This window comes from Ahaetulla prasina, chromosome 15 (genome assembly GCF_028640845.1).
Source record: "Ahaetulla prasina isolate Xishuangbanna chromosome 15, ASM2864084v1, whole genome shotgun sequence".
In the NCBI taxonomy this organism is placed as follows: domain Eukaryota; kingdom Metazoa; phylum Chordata; class Lepidosauria; order Squamata; family Colubridae; genus Ahaetulla; species Ahaetulla prasina.
The window spans coordinates 14270459-14293372 of NC_080553.1; the positions used below are offsets into that span (position 1 = coordinate 14270459).

At 46.2% G+C, this 22914-nt stretch overlaps 1 protein-coding gene across 1 annotated transcript in view; it reads left to right on the top strand.

The window, feature by feature from the left end:
- The window catches only part of SRRM4 (serine/arginine repetitive matrix 4), a 104160-nt gene that overhangs the window by 80757 nt on the left and 489 nt on the right, over window positions 1-22914 (top strand). Inside the window, exons 4-7 of the mRNA XM_058158790.1 lie at window positions 16144-16478; window positions 18645-18740; window positions 21567-21677; window positions 22395-22541. Of these exons, the coding sequence (XP_058014773.1) occupies window positions 16144-16478; window positions 18645-18740; window positions 21567-21677; window positions 22395-22541 (689 nt within the window). The remainder of the gene's footprint in view (window positions 1-16143; window positions 16479-18644; window positions 18741-21566; window positions 21678-22394; window positions 22542-22914) is intronic.

Below are 22914 nucleotides of genomic sequence, written 5' to 3' on the forward strand. Positions count from 1 at the left end.
TTAATCATTGTCCTGCTTAGCCACAGACATATTGGGCTCAGTTGCGGCCGTAAGTCGAGGACTATCTATAGAGAGTGTTCACACATAATAAACCTGGATTCAGTTCAATTGCCGGGTTTCCAGATTTCTTAATGGAATGGAATGGAATGGTGTGGAGATGAGTGGAATGGAATAGAAAATATGAAATGGAGTAGAGTAGAAATAGAAATAGAAATAGAAATAATAAATATAGAAGAATAGAATAGAATAGAATAGAATAGAATAGAATAGAATAGAATAGAATAGAATAGAATAGAATAGAATAGAATAGAATAGAATAGAATGAAGGAGAATGGAATGGAATGGAATGGAAAATATGGAATGGAGTAGAGTAGAAATAGAAATAGAAATAATGAAAATAGAATAAGAATTTAGAATAGAACAGAACAGAACAGGATAGAATAGAATGAAGGAGAATGGAATGGAATGGAAAATATGGAATGGAGTAGAGTAGAGTAGAAATAGAAATAATAAAAATAGAATAAGAATTTAGAATAGAATAGAATAGAATAGAATAGAATAGAATAGAATAGAATAGAATAGAATAGAATAGGGAAAGAAGGAAGGAGAATGGAATGGAATGGAATAGAATAGAATAGAATAGAAAATATGGAATGGAGTAGAGTAGAATAGAAATAGAAATAATAAAAAGAATAAGAATTTAGAATAGAATAGAATAGAGTAGAGTAGAAATAGAATAAGAATTTAGAATAGAACAGAACAGAACAGGATAGAATAGAATGAAGGAGAATAGAATAGAATAGAAAATATGGAATGGAGTAGAGTAGAATAGAAATAGAAATAATAAAAAGAATAAGAATTTAGAATAGAATAGAATAGAATAGAATAGAATAGAATAGAATAGAATAGAATAGAATAGAATAGAATAGAAGGAAGGAGAATGGAATGGAATGGAATGGAATGGAATAGAAAATATGGAATGGAGTAGAGTAGAACAGAAATAAAAATAATAAAAAGAATAAGAATTTAGAATAGAGTAGAATAGAATAGAATAGAATAGAATAGAATAGAATAGAATAGAATAGAATAGAATAGAATAGAATAGAAAATAGAAATAGAAATATAGCACAGAATAGAATATAGCACAGAATAGAATAGAATAGGAGTTAGAAGGGACCCTGGAGGTCTTCTAGTCTATCCCCCTGCTTAGGCAGGAAACCCTACACCATTTCAGACAAATGGTTTATCCAACCTCTTCTTAAAAACCTCAGGAGCGAACTGAATGACGTTTGGAGAGATTCGCTCGCTCTAGGGGCCTCTGAGAGACTGGGCGAGGCAGCCAAGTAATCAATCTGTTTCTTCTTTAGTTCCTCCAGCCCCAAGAGAAAAAGGAAGGAGGGAAGAAAACGCAAGAAGCAGTAAGTTCTGTTTGGGGGGCGCATCAGTCTGGTAGTCTTAAACCGGTTGGCGCCTTTCTTTCCAGACGCCCACGATGGGGGAGTGGGAGGCTGCTGTGCGAAACGCTGGTATACGACGATGACTCTCTTCCAGCATAGATGTTGAGCGAAGGCAAGAATTCCCTCAAAACCGTCTCCGTCTTGGCTGGAACACGTGAAGAAATTTCGGCTGTTGTTGGTTTCTTCTCCCCACCCCTTTCCCTCTTAAGTTCACCACGTTGGTTCCTCACCAAGAATCCCGTGGAGATGTGGTGAGAATTTGGCAGCGTGGAAAGCCCAACCGCTACCCATCGCTAGCTGCCCATGGAGCAGGATAAAACGAAGGCCTTTTTAAGCTTTTTCTCGGTCAGTTTTCCCCGAGGGGCAGGCAACCTTTCTGGGCTGTATAAAATGATACTTGCATCGAATAAAGGATATTATAATATATTAATCAGGAATAACAACAACAACAACAACAACAGAGTTGGAAGGGACCTTGGAGGCCTTCTAGTCCAACCCCCTGACCAGGCAGGAAACCCTACACCACTTCAGACAAATGGTTATCCAATCTTTGGGAGAACCGGTTGTTAACTTTCTGAGCAGTTTGGTAATTTTTAGGGCACAGAACCGGTTGTTGAATTACTTGAATCCCACCACTGCCCTACACCATTTCAGACAAATGGTTATCCAACATTTTCTTAAATTTTTCCGTGTTGGAGCATTCACAACTTCTGCAGGCAAGTTGTTCCACTTATTAATTGTTCTAACTGTCAGGAAATTTCTCCTTAGTTCTAAGTTGCTTCTCTCTTTGATTAGTTTCCACCCATTGCTTCTTGTTCTACCCTCAGGTGCTTTGGAGAATAGTTTGACTCCCTCTTCTTTGTGGCAGCCCCTGAGATATTGGAACACTGCTATCATGTCTCCCCTAGTCCTTCTTTTCATTAAACTAGGCATACCGAGTTCCTGCAACCGTTCTTCATATGTTTTAGCCTCCAGTCCCCTAATCATCTTTGTTGCTCTTCTCTGCACTCTTTCCAGAGTCTCAACATTTTTATATTTGTACAAAAGAACATGGAATCATAGCGATGGGAGGTACCTCAGAGGTCATGTAGTCTGACCCCCTGCTCAAGCAGGAGAGCCTACATCCAAGATGGCGACCCTGTGGCGCGCGTGCCAGAAGTGGCACACAGAGCCCTCTCTGTGGGCATGCGCGCTGTTGCCAGCTGCTTTTCTGGTTTCCAGCACGCCAGCTGGTCTTCTTGTGTGCCAGAATGCTGGAAACCCAAAGACCAGCTGGCTGATGCGTGCATGCCACTTGGTCTGGGTTTCTGGCGTGTGTCGGCGTGTGTGCTTGTACCAGAAATCCAAAGAGCAGCCTGCAAATGGCTGGGAAATGGCCCAAAAAACAGCCTGAAAACAGCCCCCAAAATTGCCTGAAAATGCCCCCCAAAACAGCCTCAAAATGTCCCAAAAAGCTCCCCAAAACGGCCTGAAAACATCCCAAAAAAGCCCCCCAAAATGGCCTGAAAACAGCCTGAAAAATGGCAAAAAATCAGGCTATTTTTCAGGCCCGAAACAGCTGAAAAACAGCCTGAAAATAGCTGGAAAATGGCCTGAAAATAGCCAAAAAAATGGCCAAAAAAAACCCAGGCATGTGTGTGCCGGCCAGCTGGTCTTTGAGTTTCTGGTGCTCTGGTACGCGCACATGCACACACGTTCCGGTTTGGGCCCTTGGTGCCGAAAAATTTCCCCATCACTGGTATACTAAATTTTATTCCATTGTTTTCTTCTCTCAAAAGCTCTCGCAGTCGTCCACAGAAATCCAGGCGCCATCATTACCATTCTAGTTCGGACAGCACCAATTCTCCATCGGAGAGCTACGGGAGCCGGTAAGGAATCTTCAAGTTTTCCGCGGTTCTCTAACTTCATTCTCCTTGTTTTGCAAAGTCAGCTAGTACTAAGAGAGCTTTATTTAGTTCCACCACCGTGTGCAAAGTAGGTGAACAGGAGAGGAGGGAAGAGTAAGAAGCTTCACAAAAGAATACACTCCACTCCTCTGAATACAACAAAATACCTTATGCCACCAAACTTGAAATCTTGGGTTTAGAAAACTTAGAACTCTGCCGCCTTCGACAGGACCTGTGTTTAACTCATAGAATCATCTATTGCAATGTCCTTCCTGTTGAAGGCTACTTCACACTACCTGACTCTGTGGTCTCTTCTCAAAATCCCCAAAGCTTTAACCAAAAACTGTCTACTATTGACCTCACCCCATTCCTAAGAGGTCTGTGTGCATAAGAGCACAAACGTGCCTACCGTTCCTGTCCTATTGTTTCCTTTCATTATATCCAATTAATATAGTTATTACATACTTATGCTTATATATTGTATAGTTATTTTCATGCTTACGCTTATATATACTGTTGTGACAAAATAAAAAAATAAAAATAAAGAAGAATTATAAAAGGAGAAGGGAGGGAAAAGGGAGTCATCTATGGTGCCTCTTGTGTGTGGCTTTTTAGTTGTTGATTGGGGTGTGGATGGTTGGATATTAAGTCATTGGCCGCTGTTTCCTTGTGCTGCCAAATCCTCCTAAATACATGATAAGCTGTGATAAACCAGCATTCTTGTTGACTGATGAGGGGCCTGTTTCCCAGGCTTCAATCGCTTCCCTGGCTGTTTTTGTATCTGCTCTTCCAACAATCTTAGTAGCTGCGAAATTGAATGTGTGCCCTTGTTCATTGCAAGGAATTCAGGTCTCCTCATCTGACCGCTTGTTTCTATTCTTGTGATCTGGCGATTAGCTTCTTTCCCCTACACAGTCACAGGGGCAATCCAGGCAGGGGATCCGGTAGATTACATTGGAAGTATCCAAAGGTGGGATTCAGCCAGTTCAGATTGGTTCGGGCGAACCAGATGTTAATTTTAATCTGGTTCGCCGAACCAGTTGTTTCAAGGACTGGCTGACCCCTCTCCCACCCCACCCCGCCTCTCCCAGGAGTTTCCATGCAGCCCATTTTGGATGGCAGGAAAGCGCAGAGCCAGCATGGAGGCTCTGGAAGTACCAAAAGTCCAAAAACAGGCTCATTTCCGGCCTCTGGAGGGCTTCTGGAGCCTGGGGGAGGCCATTTTTGCCCTCCTGGAGGCTCAAAAAGACCCTCTGGAGTCTGGGGAGGGCGAAAATGCTGAGTAGGCCACACCCACCCTGACCATACCCACCCAGCAACCGGGCAGAGAAGCCGTTGCTAAAATTTCTGAATCCCACCCCTGGAAGTATCTCCCGCCTGCAAGCGATCTTTGCAATCTCTTCGAGTCCAGTGAAAAAGATTTAGTAGCAAAACGGTTCAAATGCTTTCCTCATAACTCTCCTTAACTGGACTCCAAGAAATTCGTTCTTTGGTTTCAATATCTCCCCCGCTCTGAATATTGTTCAAAATGTCTGAACTGACTCAGGATTAATTGCAGATCCTGTAATGCTAAGTTTACCTCCCAGCAAAGCTACCATGTCAACAGTTGTTGTCATTATTATTATTTTTTTTTAATCTGGGGGCTCCATCGCTCTGCCTTGTGCGATGTTGCATATTTTTAAAGAAAAATGAAACTATAATTCTCATGCGATAGCAAGACCCCTCAGAGCATTGGAAGATCCATTGGGAACGACAGATTCCGGTGGCAATATTGCTGAAAACGTTAATAATAGGAGAAGGTAGCAGCTGTAAGCACCAGAAGACAACCTACGATGGGAAGTGATTCCTGCTGTGGTGTCGCAATAAATATAATTCATTATTAGCCATTCCATGTCAAATTATTAGGAGAATTCAATCAAGACTGAGCTAGCCAAGACTAGCTGAACATTAATCTCTCCTTCAAGATCTCATCCAAGGACTTGGGACCTCAGAATAAATGATGGTTTATGAAATTTCCCTATTATTAACAGAATTACAGAATAACAGAGTTGGAAGGGACCTTAGAAGGTCTTCTAGTCCTACCCACTGCTCAAGCAGGAGACCCATTCTGGACAAACGGCTGTCCAATCTCTTCTTAGAAACCTCCAAGTGATGGAGTACCCACGATTTCCAGAGGCAAGCTGTTCCACTGGTTAATTGTTCTCACTGTCAGGAAATTTCTCCTTAGTTCTAAGATGCTTCTCTCCTTGATTAGTTTCCATCCGTTGCTTCTTGTTCTGCCTTCAGGTGGTTTGGAGAATAGCTTGACTCCCTCTTCTTTGCGGCAGCCCCTGAGATATTGGAACACTGCTATCATATCTCCCCTGAGTCCTTCTTTTCATTAAACTAGATGTGCCCAATTCTTGCAACCGTTCTTCACATGGTTTAGCCTCCAGTCCTTATTGCCACTGCTAACTTCAGGAGTTATCTCCTGGGGGTTCGGCAGGGTTCAGGCGATCCGCTAGCCAAGGATCGCTGGGGTTTGACGAACCCCCAAATGCCACCCTTGGCTGGCCACACCCACCCTGCCCCTCCCAAGTGGCCCGTTCATCATTCCAGGTAAATGCAGGGGCCGTGTGGAGGGCAAAAAACGGGTCTATTGGAGGTTCGTCCAGTCCCTAGAGGAAGCTGTTTTTGCCCTCCCGGAGGCTCAAGGAAAACCTGCGGAGGAGTGGTGAAATTCAATTTTTTTTACTACCGGTTCTGTGGGCGTGGCTTGGTGGGCGTGGCAGGGGAAGGATACTGCAAAATCTCCATTCCCACCCCACTCTGGGACCAGCCAGAGGTGGCCTTTGCCGGTTCTCCAAACTATTCAAAATTTCCGCTACCGGTTCTCCGAACGACTCAAAATTTCCGCTTCCGGTTCTCCGAACGATTCAAAATTTCCGCTATCAGTTCTCCAGAACCTGTAAGAACCTGCTGGATTTCACCCCTGCTCCGGAGCCTGGGGAGGGCAAAAAACGCCACCCCACCCCCGTGATGCAGGTGGCTGACTAGGCCACACCCACCATGGCCACGCCCACCCAGCAACCGGGCAGCGAACCCGTTGCTAAAGGATCTGAAGCCCACCCCAGGCTCTGGAAATGCTACTTAAGAATGTCTGTACAATGTGAAGAGGACCAAACTTTATTTTGACAGACACAGGCTGAGAAGCAGATTCCAAGATGAAAACCGTCAAGGTCGACCCGGTCATTCAAGGCACTCGTCCAAGAAGACGTCTCACTCCAATGATGCAGGAGAGTTGGCTGGGAGCCCTTTCCTCGGCTGCACCCTGCAGAACAATTACTTTCTCCCCACCACGGAACTTGTAAGTACCCCCTATCTACTAAACCTCCTTAGTTTGGATTCCAGAGATTTGTATGGTATGCTGGGATGCGGTACATCACAGAAAGTGAGTACGCCACCACCCCTCACATTTTGTAAATATTCAAATATATCTTTTCACGCGACAGCACTGAAGAAATGACACTTGGCTACAAGGTAAAGTAGTGAGTGTACAGTTTGTATAACACTGTATGTTTGTTGTGCCTCGCTCGCTCCCCCCGCCGCAGCCGGGCCCCTCTTATCTCCTGCCGGACGCTGATAGTACAGAAGAATGTCCTGGCATGCCTCCAGCCCCCAGCCCTGGCACCATGCCCGGACAAACTGAACAAACAAACCTCCCTCCGATAGCATGTGCGCCTGAAGCCAGCCACGAGCTGGGATTACCAACAGCTGGAGACGAAACGATGCAATGGATAGATCCATGCTTCCGGAGAATGGAGAGGCGACGTCAGCAAAAGGAAGGGAGGGGCAGGCCTGGATAAGTGCTGAGTCATGGAGCCACACCCCATGGCCTATATAAAGGATCTGCTTTCTGGCATTCTCTGAGTCAGGCAAAGTCTAATCTGGATTGCTGAAGTCACACCTTGGATTCCTGCCTGCCCTGAGGACTCTGATAGGACTTTGGCAGAGCTGCAGAGGCACGCTTGATATGGACTTCCCCAACCCAGCCATCAGAGGAGGAGTGGGACACGACAATGTTAATGTCTAAACCCACGATGGCGAACCTGTGGCAGGAATGCCACAGGAGGCACGCAGAGCCATATTGGTGGGCACGCGAGCTCAGCTCCGGCGCGCCTGTGCCTGCTGGCCAATTGATTTTCAGGCCTTCTGGGCCCACCAGAAGTAGGGAAACAGGCTTTTTCCTTCCTCTGGAGGGCCCAGGGGGGTGAGGAAGGCCTGTTTTTTGCTCTCCCCAGGCTCCTAGAGAGGCTCTGGAGCCTGGGGAGAGTGAAAACAGCCGTCCCCACATACCCTGGAAACCCTCCGGAGGCTGGAAACGATCCATGCTTGGGGGCGGGCAGGGTGAATAGAATTATGGGTATGGGCCGGTGCCCAGATGACACACACACACCCGCACTCCCCCCGCTTTTGGCACACGATGGCAAAAAGGTTAGCCATCACTGGTCTAAACTGCTGGCAACAAAAGTGAGTACACCCCAGTGGTGGGTTGCTACCGGTTCACCCCAGATCGGGTGAACCGGTAGCGGTGGCGGCGGGAGGCTCTGTCCGCATACGCAGAAGCATCGCTTGTGCACGAGCAAACCAGTAGCAAACTAAATTGAAACATGAACCTCTACTGGTACACCCCTGAGTGATCGTGTCCAAATGGGGCCCAAAGTATCAACGTTTTGTGTGGCCACCATTATTTTCCAGCACTGCCTTAACCCTCTTGGGCATAGAGTTCCCCAGAGCTTCCACAGGTTGCCACTGGAGTCCTCTTCCACTTTTGTTGCCAGCGGTTTAGACATTAATGTGCGCTGTGCATTGCGCTATTTTGAGGGCACCGCACCTTTATGCTGTTATACAAGCGGTATCCTCACTACTTTGCATTGTAGCCAAGTGTCGTTTCTTCAGTGTTGTCACATGAAAAGATGTAGTTAAATATTTATAAAATGTGAGGGGGGGGTGGTGTACTCACTTCTGGGATGTAACAGTAGGTTGAAAGGCTCCATCGTTTTAGTTAGACGCCAGCCTGTTGAGAATCACGTTCTTTGTTCGAAATATACTATTTTGTTTGCTTGTTCGTTTGTTTGCTCGTCGGATGAAAGTGAGAAAAGAAAGATGGATCTGGGCACGTGGGGAGGGATGTAGAAGGAGAGACGGCTTATGCTCTCGACCATGAATAATAAAGAGGAGACATTTATAAAAGTAGTGGCCTCTAGTTTTGATCTTTGATGAGATGGGTTTTTATGTACCTCTTCCGCTCGGTGTCTGAATCCCTGCCGGCTCTCTTCTGCACCCATTCTCTCAATCTTTGGAGGCGTAAAAGATTAAACCTATAAAAAGAAACATTTCCGTGAATGTAATTGCAGCAAGATGCGTGGGGAGGGGGACAGAGTGGGAAGAGGTGGAGCAGCCTTTGCTGCGTTCAAACTCAACATGCTTCTTAGATAAGATAGATAAGATAACCTTTATTGTCATTTTTTTTTTACTGTGTGCACACTGGCACACATTAAAAATGAAATTCTGTTGCCTGCTCTCAAAAGAAAGTATACATCTACCCACCTCCGTACACCACACATATACACATGCTATATACATACATAAAACGTATACCTGCACCCATGCTTATATGTACATATATATGTTAATCACCAATCATTTTGAATACATAGCGGGAAGAGAAAACTTCACAAGGTTGATGCTATATGGAACAAAACTGTGACTGATTTAGGTGTTCTGCTTCAGATACCACGAAGACCCCACCCCCAAAAGGTAACAAGGAAAACAGGTTGTGAAGAGGATGTGTAGCGTCCCAGACAATCCTGGGGACCCTGCTCAAGCATCACTCCTGGATAGAAGGAAGTGAACTGCCAATAATATTTTCCGCTGTCCTCACCACTCTCTTGTACAGCCTTCCTGTCCGAAGCAGTAATGCTTCCAAGCCAGACTGTAATGCTAAATGACAGGAGGCTCTCCACCATCCTTCTATAGAAAGTGGTGAGGACAGGGGAAGGAAGATGTGTTTTTCTCATGCCACGCAGAAAATGCAGGGGCCACTGTGCCCGCTTCACCAGTGTCTCGCCATTGAGTGACCAAGCTAGCAGCATCGTCCAAACTCATAAATTCAAAGAGATAGTAGGTGAGCATCCAAGAAGAAAGACAATATTGAGTTTGGGTGATGAAATCCACTTGCCTTCGCTACCGGTTCGGGAATGGGAGTGTGCATGCCTCTTCTGCACATGTGCAGAGGGTAAAAAATGGAATGTAATGACGTCCCGGTGGGTGAGCCTCCCTCCGCCAATGCTACCATTCACACGAGCCGGATAGATCCGGCTGGATTTCATCGCTGGCTTTCCCGTTTTTATAGGACCAAAAAACGTAGACTAAACTGTTAAGCTCTAGCTTATCCTTGTTGGAATAAATATTACTTTGACATCATCAGGTGGTGGTAAATGTCTTAGTCTGAGCTTAGAAGCTATGCAGGGTCGGTCCCGGTCAGTATTTGGATGAGAGATAAGCAGAAAATGTTGGCGCTGTTGACTCAACTACAAAGTTTTGGGGGTTTTTTTTTAAATCACCAAGAAAACGGTGACAAATCGCTTCCCATTTGCAGCCAAGAAAACAACGTGACTGTGTCCCTTAAGCCCTTAAAAGCCGAGTTTGATCTGAAGTCTTTATTATCATTCCAGCTTTCACCGTATCTTCCTGATATGTTTGCACGCCAAGGTAGAACTTCTGAGTTAATTAAAAAATAAAAAAGGCGAGTATTTAAAAGAAGAAGGCTTCAATCAGCCCCAGCTGCCAGTCTGACTTTGTCAACCGCGACACGAATGTTCCCATGGAATGCAGCTCACTTCAAACTAAGATCCCTGTAAATATTCTTTTATCTTCTTTAAACAACCAACAGTTTCAGTGTGAAAAGTGGACGACAACGCTCCTTTCACAGGCTGTTCGGGTAGTCCTCGACTTACAACCACAATCGAGCCCCAAATTTCCAGTGGCTAAGTGAGCTTTGCTCCCATTTTATGACCTTTCTTGCCACCGTTGTTAAGCAAATCACCTCAGTTGTTCAGTTAGGGACATAGTTGTTAAGTGAATCTTGCTTCCCCATTGACTTGGGGGGCACTAGTTGGGTGGGGCTGAAGTGTGTGGTAGGAGGAGCCAGAGAATGGAATGGAATGGAATACAAGGAGGAGGAGGGGGAAGGGGAGAGGAGAGAGAGTAGAGTAGAGTAGAGTAGGGCTGGGTAGGGTAAAATTAGAATAGAATAGAATAGAATAGAATAGAATAGAATAGAATAGAATAGAATAGAATAGAATAGAATAGAATAGAATAGAAGGAAGGAGAATAGAATAGAATAGAATAGAATAGAATAGAATAGAATAGAATAGAATAGAATAGAATAGAATAGAATAGAATATGAGGGGGAGGGGGGAGGGGGAGGGGGAGGAGAGAGGGTAGGGTAGCATAGCATAGCATAGCATAGCTGTCGTGTCCCACTCCTCCGCTGACGGCCGGGTCAGGGAAATCCGAATCAGGCTTGCCTCTGCAGCTCTGCCCAAAGTCCTAGCAAAGTCCTCAGAGCAGGCAGGAGACCAGTAAGTGACTTCAGCAAGATAAGTTCGACTTTGCCTGACTCAGAGACTGCCAGAAAGCAGATCCTTTATATAGGCCATGGGGTGTGGCTCCATGACTCAGCACTTATCCAGGCCTGCCCCTCCCTTCCTTCTGTTGCCTCCGCCTCTCCAATCTTCTGATGCGAGGGTCACTCCAATCAGCTGTTGGAAGTAAACTTTCCTCAGGCTCACATGCTGTGGAGGAGGGGGAGGGGTCTAGTTGCTCCGTTTGCCTGGGCATGGAGCCAGGGCTGGGGCTGGGGGATGCTCCCTCCTCTGCAACCTGCTTGGGCATGGAGCCAGGGCTGGGACTGGGAGGTGCCCCCTCCTCTGCAGCTTGTCTGGGCATGGAGCCAGGACTGGGGCTGGGAGGCATACATTCCTCCGTGTTCGGGAGCAGATAAGCAGACCCCGGCTGCGGTGAGAGCGGACAAGACACAACAATAGCATAGCATAGAATAGAATAAGGAAAGAAGGAAGGAGAATGGAATGGAGTGGAGTAGAGTAGAGTAGAGTAGAGTAGAGTAGAATAGAGTAGAGATAGAATAAGAATTTAGAATAGAATAGAATAGAATAGAATAGAATAGAATAGAATAGAATAGAATAGAATAGTTGGAAGGGACCTTGGAGGTCTTATAGTCCAACCCCTTGCTTAGACAGGAAACCCTACACCACTTCAGACAAATGGTTATCCAACATCTTCTTAAAAACTTCCCGTGTTGGAACATTCACAACTTCTTGTGGCAAGCCATTCCACCGATTAATTATTCTCACTGTCAGGAAATTTCTCCTTAGTTGCCAGGTTGTTTCTCTCCCTGATTAATTTCCACCCGTTGCTTCTTGTCCTGGCTTCAGGTGCTTTGGAGAATAGCTTGACTCCTTCTTCTTTGGGGCAGCCCCCTGAGATATCGGAATACTTTAACATATGTGGACTTCAACTCCCAGCATTGCTGGCTGGGGAATTCTGGGAATCCGAAGTCCACATTATCTTAAACTGCCACGGTTGAGAAGCACTGCATTAGAGGCAGAGAGATGCTGCTAAACACCGAAATGGCTGGTTCCATCTGTCTCAGTCCACAAATTTATCGTTATTTCTCCCGGGGCCCAGTCAATGCCCAGGAAACAATGTTCTTCAGCTTAATTGAAAACTTCATCGCAATGGTGCTTGAGCAGTTCTCTTCCGATCGGCTGCTTCTTGAGCAAAACGTTCAAGGCAAATTAAAACCTGAGCTGAAAATATAGACTGCTCGTTCGTCTTGTCTCTCTACCTGGGCTTCCTTCTGGTATTTTTAGTGAAATTAATCCCTCAAGCTCTTCGAAGCTGGCGCAATCTCACTGTTGTGACCGAGGCCCAAGTAGTGATTACCAAACACAATTCAGGCCTGAACAAACTTATTTTATTAAAACAGCTGAGAATTAATCCCTTCTCTGCTTCGTCCAAAACAAATTCTTCACAAACAGTCCTGCGGCCTTATCACCAACCTTTGTTGTCTTTGGCAACCTGCCAAAGGCTTTTCTTGGCAAAAAGTTCAAGAGACGCTGACAAGAAGCAATGGAATCAACGTTGCTTTTCCATAAAGAACCCAACGGCTCGTTGCTGCTCTTTTAAGCCTTATGGGAGTGCCCAATCATCTCCTGGCCTTACTCCTGAGTTGTCCTTTTTGCTTGAGCTGCTCTTGACTTCTGGCAGCTCTTCACATGCGTGCATTAGGAACAGGCTCCTCCTGTTCCTCTGCCTCTCTGTTGTCTGCCTCTGGAGGCTCTGGAGTCCACCCATCGCTCCCAGATGGTCATGGCCCCATCTCTGCCTCCGACGCAGAGCCCTCATCCGGGCCTTCTCCTGACTCCAGGACTGTCCCATTGTCCTCCCCAGCCTCCTCATTGTCCACTGCCAGATCCGCAGGCTGCTGGCAGACCACAACACTCACACCCACATCTTAAAATCACATCGTACTGTTCAACTGTTTAGAATCCCTACCATTCCAAACATTCCTTCACATACTGTAGCTACCAGTTCGCCCAGCACCGGAAATGTGAGCGCACGCCATCCGCACATGTGTGCAGCATCACAAAACATGGCAATTTGCTCTCGCACACCATCCACACACGCTTGCATGCGAAGTCAAAAACACAGCGATATAAGACGGGATTGCGCCCGAGCAGGTGGGCGGGTCACCGCTACCATATATCTGATATTAGTACAATCGAGCGGGTTCAGAAGTATTGGATGAGAAAAGCTTTGCACTCCCTAGAATTCCCTATGCTACTAGGCTCGAAATTCTTGGTTTGGATAACTCGGAACTGCGTTGCTTGCGGTCAGAACTTAGATATTGCATAGAAAATTGTACGTAGTCATGTTTTACCCGTAAATGATTTTTTTCTGTTTTAATCGCAATAATATGCACACGGACAACCGCTTTAAACTCAATGTAAATCGTTCCAAACTTGACTGTAAAAAAATACGATTTCTGTAATAGTGTTGTCAAAATCTGGAATGCCTTACCTGATTCAGTTTTTGCAGCTAGTAAATTTCACAGTTTTAGTCACAAATTGAGTTCGTAGACCTCACTTCATACTTAAGAGGTCCGTAGAGGGGGGGTGCATAAGCGCACTAACGTGCCTATCATCCCTTTCATTGTATCTTTATATTATTCCTGTTTTTGTTTCTGTTACGATACATAAAATAAATCAGATCAAATCAAAACACGAAAGAGGAAAATCTGAACTGGGTTATCACATTAACATGGAAACAAATGCAGCATCTACGTTTGTTGAATTAATAGCATTTGTTCTATGACTGAATGTATGTATGTATGTATGAATGAATGAATGAATGAATGAATGAATGAATGAATGAATGAATGAATCCTACATTTTTGTGCTGTTGTTCTGTGTTCAAATCTTTGATTTCCTGGGATATTTTTTTTTTAATTTTTGCATTCTCCGTGAGCCCAAGATCTTGGACTTGGGATCCATTAGACTGGAGGAATTTGAGAGGATTTGGAAGGAAAAAAGTGTAGAACATTAAAAAAATAAAATAAAAAGCAAATACTTGATCGGTCTAACAGAAGAATTTGAGAGGATTTGGAAGGAAAAAAAGTGTAGAACATTAAAAATTAAAATAAAAAGCAAATATTTGATCGGTCTAACAGAAAGAGAGAGGGGTGAATTTTGATTTTCATTCTTTTCTTTTCTTTTTTTAATCTCTCTTGTAATTTAAAACTCTAACCATGGACTTACGTTCCCCAATCTTCCCTTTTTCTTACACCTTACCTACTAAAGGAGGAAGTCTTGCTTGGTAAGTGAATGCTAACCGCAAGCTGTCAGGATATTAATTATTAGAAGTCACGCAGAAATATTCTATTAGGGGGATTACACACAGCCATCTATGTCTGCCTTCTTTCTCTAAAAAGGAACTTTTAATTTGTTTTCCTTATTTTGTTTTCCTTTCTCTCCCTCTCTCTCTCTCTCTCTCTCCCCCCCCTCTCTCTTTCTCTCTCTTTCTCTCTCTCCTTCTCTTTCTCTTTTCTCTCTCTCTCTGTTTTTAGTTATGATGTAAAAACAATTAACGTCATTTGTGAGCTAGGTTTTCTTTATTTCACTTCTAAAAAGTCATATTCTGTCTCAGAGGTTATCATCCCGGGGTGGGATTCAAAAAATTTAGCAGCCAGTTCTCTGGCCGGTGGCTGGGTGGGCGTGGCCATCGTGGGTACGGCCTACTCAGTCTCCTGCACCATGGTGGGGGGCATTTTTGCCCTCCCCAGGATCCGGAGGCTGTTCTTGAGCCTCCGGGAGGGCGAAAATGGCCTATCCCAGGCTCCAGAGGCCCTCCGGAGGCCAGAAACGAGCCCCTTTTCAGAGCCTCCATGTGGGCCCTGCACTTACCTGGTACCCAAAACAGGCCATGCGGAGACTCCTGGGAGGAGCATGGTGGGATGGGCGGGGCCAACCAGTCTTTGCAACTACCGGTTCAGCGAACCAGGTGTAAATTAGCGTTCGGTTTGCCCAAACCGGCTTAATCCCACTCCTCTTATCATCCTATTCTCCCAAAAAGGAAAGGTTTTTCAAAGGGAGCCAATCTTGTGAGCAGACTCCACGGTGACGGTGTTAAACCGTCACCTATTTGTAAGCATTTTTTAATATATATATTTTTTTACAAAAAAACCTACTTGGCAATGTTGACCTTGATAAGTAAGGACCCTCGAAGCCTAGACCCCAGAGCCATTTTAACAAATACCCAAGTTAGTTCCTGACCTGTCTACCTTGAAGGGCTGACAGAATATAAACCCAGCAAACTGGGCTACAGCTTAACCATGATTGATTCCAGCATTCAAGCGTTCGGACAACTGTTCTCCCTGCAGTTGAATAGAACAACAGAAGCACATAAATTTGCTTCGGTTAGGTAGGATTTTTGTACCATTTTGTCCGATTTCTACAACTAGATGTCTTTTTTTTTTTCCTGTGACAATCTATTTCTATTGCTTCTTTTTTGTCTCTTTTGGTTTTTGAGATTTTTTCTTAGATTTTCTTAACCTCCTTTGAGTTCTACCTTATAAAAAAAAATTACAAAGACACCTTTCCGTCAACATGGACCGCGTGCTATTAGTATTCTTTGCATGATTTAAAAACCTTCCAATTATATCTTGGGGAGAGAGAGAGAGAAAAAGACAGCAACATATGCATTTCTTTCTTTTAGGAAGATGTGATTTGAGTTCAAACTTCCTTCCTTCCTTCCTTCCTTCCTTCCTTCCTTCCTTCTTTTTTCTTCCTTCCTTTCTTCCTTCTTTCCTTCCTTCCTTCCTTTTTTCTTTCTTCCTTTCTTCCTTCCTTCCTTCCTTCCTTCCTTTTTTCTTTCTTCCTTTCTTCCTTTCTTCCTTCCTTCCTTCCTTCCTTTCTTCCTTCCTTTCTTCCTTTCTTTCTTTTTCTTACCTTCTAACTTTCTTCCTTCTTTGCCTTAGACTACAGACAGAATCCTAATGGTAAATAAGAACAAAAACACCAGAATAATCAAAATAAAAAGGGTGAATTTGTCAAGCAAGTAAACGCCCAAACATCTTCCACACACCACCCAATTTTCGGGGTGGGGGGATTTGCCTTTTCTTTTTGTGGGTCTGAGAATTAAACCCAGGCAAAATATGTCTCTTTTTTTGGTTACAGATCTCAAATTCCAGGTCTGCAACCAGCCTCTTTAAAAAAACAGCTGCTCAGTTGGGCAACCAAATCAAAGAGAACGGAGATGCGCACGAATACGATTCGGGCAATGCAACCTCTTCCCCTCCTTCCGTTCAGACCAGCACATCCAGGTCAAAAGGTAGCCAAGAAACCAAGGTTGATGCCCCCGATGGCTTCGGCCAGGCTTTCTCTTCCGGGAAGGCCAGCAGCGTCAGCAGTCCCGATTCGGGGAATTCACTGCACAGCTACAGCTCCCAATCCAAAGGAGCGGTTTTGGAAGAGCCGAGTCCGTCTCCCCGGGATCTGTGCAAAGATCAAAAGTAAGTAGTAGTCTTCTTCGGGAGGTGACGAGGTGTCGTGTCCCACTCCTCCGCTGACGGCCGGGTCAGGGAAATCCGAATCAGGCTTGCCTCTGCAGCTCTGCCCAAAGTCCTAGCAAAGTCCTCAGAGCAGGCAGGAGACCAGTAAGTGACTTCAGCAAGATAAGTTCGACTTTTGCCTGACTCAGAGACTGCCAGAAAGCAGATCCTTTATATAGGCCATGGGGTGTGGCTCCATGACTCAGCACTCATTAAGGCCTGCCCCTCCCTTCCTTCTGTTGCCTCCGCCTATCCAGTCTTCTGATGCGAGGGTCACTCCAATCAGCTGTTCTTGGGAGTAAACCCTCCTCAGGCTCACCTGCTGTGGAGGAGGGGGAGGGGTCTAGCTGCTCCGTTTGCCTGGGCATGGAGCCAGGGCTGGGGCCGGGAGGTGCCCCCTCCTCTGCAGCTTGTCTGGGCATGGAGCCAGGACTGGGGCCGGGAGGCATACATTCCTCCGTGTTCGGGAGCAGATAAGAAGGCCCCGGCTGCAGTGAGAGCGGACAAGACACCACACGAGGATGTTAGCCATTCAGTTGTGTCCGATTCGTGGTGAGGGTCTATGGCAGGCGTGTCAAACTCGATTTCATTGAGGGCAGCATCTAGGTTGTGTTTGACCTCAGGGAGCCAGGGTGGGCGTGGCCAGCTCGACATCATTTGTGTGATGATCCACACCCCCAATGTCCCTTTCAACTCTCCGGCCTGGAGAGAGAGCTCTTCCACCAACCTGTCATAGTCTTTGGCTGGCCATATTTCAGTCCCAAGTGTTGTAAGCAGAAAACTTCTAACAAAAAAAAAAATCCAAAGGCAAGACAAGGTAATTAATCCCGCAGGGCAAGCAAAATAAGGAATTCCACAAGTAAAGTAGCATGGCAGTAAATCAAACCCGTTGGGAGGATGCCAGGATTCCAAGAAACACCAGATAAACTCAGTATTTGTCCCCAACAACCGCCCCTCCTATTTGCTTTTCCTTTTAAACTCCAGCAGCACCTGTGCCTTGTAAAGAGGATCGGGTCCCTTTCCTCCCTCGTAAGCCACGCAACCCACGTTGCTCTCTTCTCCGTTCCTCCCTGCACTGCCTAGGATGAGGAGGGGGTGGGCCTTGGTCTTCATCTGAACCCCCTCTCCCTTGTTCTACCTCTCCCCTGCTCTGCCCAGCCTGACTTTGCCCTTCCCCAGTTTTTTCCACAGCCAATGGATCCACTCTCTGTCAGGCATTCCTCTTCCCCTTCAGATTCAGACTCTGACAGGGGCATGACAACTTGTGTCAGGGGGCACCTGTGGTGGCCTGAGCACTCGGCCAGCGAAAATGGACTTCTGAGCTCCATTTTCAGCTGCGACGGCCTTCTGCAACCCTCTGCCAGCAAAAATGGAGCTCGGGAGGGCTGCCTGAAGAACTCCTGAGCTCCGTTTTCACTGGCAGAGGCACCACGGGCCGGTCCTTCACTGTTTCCAATGCAGCCCTGCAGGCCAGATCTAAGCATCCCATGGGCCAGTTTCAGGCCCTGGGCCTTGAGTTTGACACTCCTGGTCTATGACAGTTCATCATGGCCAATGCACCATGGCATAGGGGAGAAAGCTGTTGCAGAATCTGGTAGTCCTGCTATAGATACTTCAAAACCTCCTCCCAGAGGGGAGCAACAAAAACAGACTGTGGGGTGCGCGTGTGGGGTCTCTAACGATGCCTTGAGTTCTGCGCACATAGCACTTATAAGCAGCATCCTGAATAATGGGAAGTGAGCTTCCTATAATCTTCTCCACTGTCCTCACCACTCTCTGTAGGAACTTTCTACATGAGGCGCTGCTGCCACCGAACGAAACAATGATGCAATTTGTTAAAACGCACTCAGTCATGCCTCTGCAAAAAAAAAAGTGGCCAGGATAGAAGGAGAAAGATGTGGTCTCCTCAGAAAGTAGATGGACTTTTCTGTTTTTGAAAGCTGTAGTGTCTTGTAAAAGAGATATATCCTCACAGGTCCCTGGCCATCTAGAATCACTGTCTTCTGTTTTCAGTGGAGAGCCTTGGCAGTCTCTTGAGGCTCTTGGAAAGAAGAAGGCCAACATTGTCTCGCCACCATTTTCCAGTTCTCCACTTCAGCCATATCTTCGAAACGTATCTCTTTCTAGCAGGTCATCTCTGGACTCTAGCCGCTCCGAGCCCTTGCATCACAAGGTGGGACGCAGATCTTCACCAAGCCTGTCTTGTAGCTCATCAAAATCAAGGTGAGCAATCTGCTGGGTAATTTGTTTATTTTATTTATGTGCATCCTGCCTTTCTTATTTTGACAAATAACTCGTGGCGGTGAACGCACACCTACCTCCTCCAGTTTTTCCCACCACAGCAACATCGGGACTGGAATGCACCATTTCCTGGGGATTGGCCCAAGGTCATCCAGTTGGCTTTCATGGCTGAGATGGGGCTAGAACTCACATTCTCCAGCTTTCTAGCTTAGTGCCTTAACTACTCGACCTGTTGTGGTCCACCAGCAGCCTGCAGAGCTGGCAACGGAGTCGGACAGCGATGAGGCTGAGGAAGAGTGTGGGCCAGTCCTGGAGGCTGGGGAAGGCCCGGATGAGGGCTCTGCGTTGGAGGCAGAGGTTGGGCTAGGCCATCGGAGAGTGAGGTGTGGACTCCAGAGCCTCCAAAGCCTGACAGTAGTGAGTTAGAGGAACAGGATGAGCCTGTTCCTAATGCACGCATGAGAAGAGCTGCCAGAAGGCAAGAGCAGCTCAAGCAGAGAGGACAACTTGGGAGTAGGGCCAAGAGATGATTGGCTCCTCCCATAAGTCTTAAAAGACCAGCAACAGTGTTTGGGCTTTGCCAGAAAACAACGTTGATAGCTTCGTCTTCTTGCATTTATTTTGTATCAGTGTCTTCTGAACTTTTGCCAAGAAAGGCCTTTGGCAGTTTGCCTATTTGGACCAAGATTGGTGCTAGGACTGAGGAATTTCTGTTGAGAGGAATTTGCAATATCCTTCCCCTGGAATGGGGTGGGAATGGGGATTTTGCAATATCCTTCCCTCAGGAGTAGAGAGGGAATGGGGATTTTGCAATATCCTTCCCCCAGGAGTGGGGAGGGAATGGGGATTTTGCAGTATTCTTCCCCTGCCACACCACACCCACCAAGCCACGCCCACAGAACCGGTAGTAAAAAAAAAATTTGAATTCCGCCACTGGAGCAAACCTTCCCTCTCACGGATGATGTTACTTAGTCAGGTAATGAAATGCCTGCAAACAAACAAACAAGCAACCACACTCAGAGAGTACCAAGGATTCACAATTCAGCCTGAGTCCTATGCATTTATTGTCTTCAATTGTAAAAAAAAAAAAAATCTTTCCAGAATTTCTTCCCAGATGCAAAGACCGCTTACATTCTAATCTCTCGCTGTCTTTGGGATTGTCACTGAAAAATCAGAAGCCTTTCCTTTTCTCGGCCATCAAGAAACGGCTAAACCAGTTGTGCACATCACAGTCAACCAGATTTGCCAGGAATTTTGAATAATCTGGCATAAACCAGCACGTTTATATAAACATAATCCTACAAAGGGGCTTTTTAAGTCACAGTTTGGTGACCAAGAAATAATAGACTGATTTGCATATAACGTGGGTGGATTTGCATATCTACTAGCAGAAGTAAACAAACCATGCAGTCATTTAATGCAATGTAGAGGTGCTAACAAACCAGGTTTCCCCCCACCCCCACCCGTTTTTTATTCATCATTTCATTTCACTTTGCACTTCTGCTTGTCCCAGTCCTAACTCATCACGACCCTAAAACGAGAAGTTCTTGATTTACAACTTTCAGAAGTTGTAGGTGCTCCCTCACTGGAGGCTTTTAAGAAGAGATTGGATGGCCATTTGTCTGAAATGCTATAGGGTCTCCTGTCTTGAGCATGGGGTTGGACTAGAAGACCTCCAAGGTCCCTTCCAACTCTTGTTATTCTGTTATTCACCATTTGCTTTCTTCTTATAGTCTTGACTCCTTTGGCGGGGTGTGTGTGTGTGGGAGGAATAAACAGGTATACAAGAGATACAAGAGCTCAACAAATTAGCTTAGAGGTTATCTGGTTTGCTTACTCGCCTTAAAAATTGCAGGAAAAGCCAAGGAAAAGAGATTGGGAAGCGCAAAACATCAACGTTTTTCTTATTCCCGAGAAAGCCGATTTTTTTAATTTCTGTTCAGTATGATATTAACTTTATCTTTGATTGCCTAATGGGTTCACACATATACCCCAGTTGCTTGCTTCTATTGTGCCATTTGTGTATAAATAGCACATTAGCAATAATTAGTGATAAAAGCATTTAAAAGGCAGGCAGGGAAGGAGAGAGGGAGGGAGGGAGGTAAGGAAGGAAGGGAGGGAGGGAGGGAGGGAGGGAGGAGGGAGGGAGGGGGGGGCAGGACAGGGAAGTAAAGGGTACAGGTACAGGAAGGGAGGGGAAGAGAAGGGAAGGGAAGGGGCGAGAGAGTGAGAGCAGTTTCTGCTTTTGGGATTGTTTTTTCATGTGAAATTTATTTATTTCTCTAAATCTAATTCAGATGGTACCATGTTTAGGTGAATGGTGCTTTTACAATGTAATATTTCTCCAAAAGAAGGGAGGGAGGGAGGGAGGGAGGGAGGGAGGGAGGGAGGGAGGGACGAAGGGAGGAAGGAAGGAAGGAAGGAAGGAAGGAAGGAAGGAAGGAAGGAAGGAATTTCATGGACACGAAGGGAGGGAGGTGGGAGGGAGGCAGGGAAGGAAGGAAGGAAAGTATTCCATGGAGAGGAAGGAAGAAGGAAGAAGGAAGGAAGGAAGGAAGGAAAGTATTCCATGGAGAGGAAGGAAGGAAGGAAGGAAGGAAGGAAGGAAGGAAGGAAGGAAGGAAGGAAGGAAGGAAGGAATATTCCATGGAGAGGAAGGAAGAAGAGAGGGAGGGAGGGAGGGATGGCTAAGAAAGGGAGGGAGGGAGGGAAGTGTAACACAGGAAGAAAGGAAAGAAGGACCAGTCTGGACCAGAAACAAATCCCTGCTTTTCTCCATACTCTCTTAAACCCCTCTTCTCTTCGCAGACTCTCTTCCCGTTCTCCCAGTTACTCCCCTAAGTCCTGCAAGAGAGCGACTGGAAGCAGGAGTTCAAGATCCCGACGCAGCCCCAGCTATTCTCAATATAGGCCTGGCAGGTAGGTCTAAGCATCCCTGACACCTCCCACCCCTACCCTCCCGCTGGAAGTCCACCCAGTGCCCTGGGATCCACTTTGCTGATTTCAACTCTGGATTATTGTATGAAGGGGAATCCCGTTCAGAGGATGCCCTAAGCAATAAGGGCATGTGATCCAGTGGTGGGTTTCAAAAAAAATTACTACCGGTTCTGTGGGCGTGGCTTGGTGGGCATGGCATGGCTTGGTGGGCGTGGCAGGGGAAAGTTACTGCAAAATCTCCATTTCCTCCCAATTGGCTGGGACTCGGGAGGCAGAGAATAGATGAGGGGCGGGGGCAGTCACAATTTTTACTACCGGTTCTCTGAACTGCTCAAAACTTCCGCTACGGGTTCTCCAGAACTGGTCAGAACCTGCTGAAACTCCGCCTCTGATGTGACCTTCCGACAAGCAAATCGAGCAAGACGGATTCATTTAATGACCGTGTTAGTAACTTAACAGGGGCGGTGATTCACTTAGCAACTGTGTTAAGAAAGGTCGCGAAACAGGGCGAAACTCACTTAACTGTCTCGCGTAGCCACCAAAATCTGGGACTCCCATTGTGGACGTAAATTGAGGATGACCTGTCATTCAACTGTAGAAACCGCATTTTTAGAGTTAGATCCTCACAATCTGGATTCAGCAGTTCCCGACTCCGTCATCAAGGCAGCGTCTAACCTTCCTGGAAATGTCTTTTCTCAGAGGTCGGGAACAAGATCACAGTTACAGCTCCGGTGGGAAGGAGTCCCACAGGCATCAGGGCCGGCGGCGGCGCAAAGAATGCTATTCCCCCATGAGGAAGCGTCGGAGAGATTCTCCCAGCCACTTGGAAGCCCGGCGGATAACCAGGTGAGGGGGGTCTTTCGTCTCTACCCCTATGAGCCGCGGTGGTGCAGCGGTTAGAGCGCAGTACTGCAGGCTACTTCTGCTAACTGCCGGCTGCCTGCAATTTGGCTGTTCGAATCTCACCGGGCTCAAGGTTGACTCAGCCTTCCATTCTCCTGAGGTCGGTTAAAATGAGGACCCAGATTGCTGGGGACAAGAGGCTGACTCTATAAACCGCTTAGGGCTGGGAAGCCCTGGGAAGCGGTCTATAAGTCTAAATTTAAGTGCTATTGCTATGTATCTATCTATCTATCTTATCTATCTATCTAAGGAAAGGAAATGGAAGGAAGAAGGGAAGGGAAGGGAAGGTAGAAGGGAGGGGAGGAGAAGGGAAGGG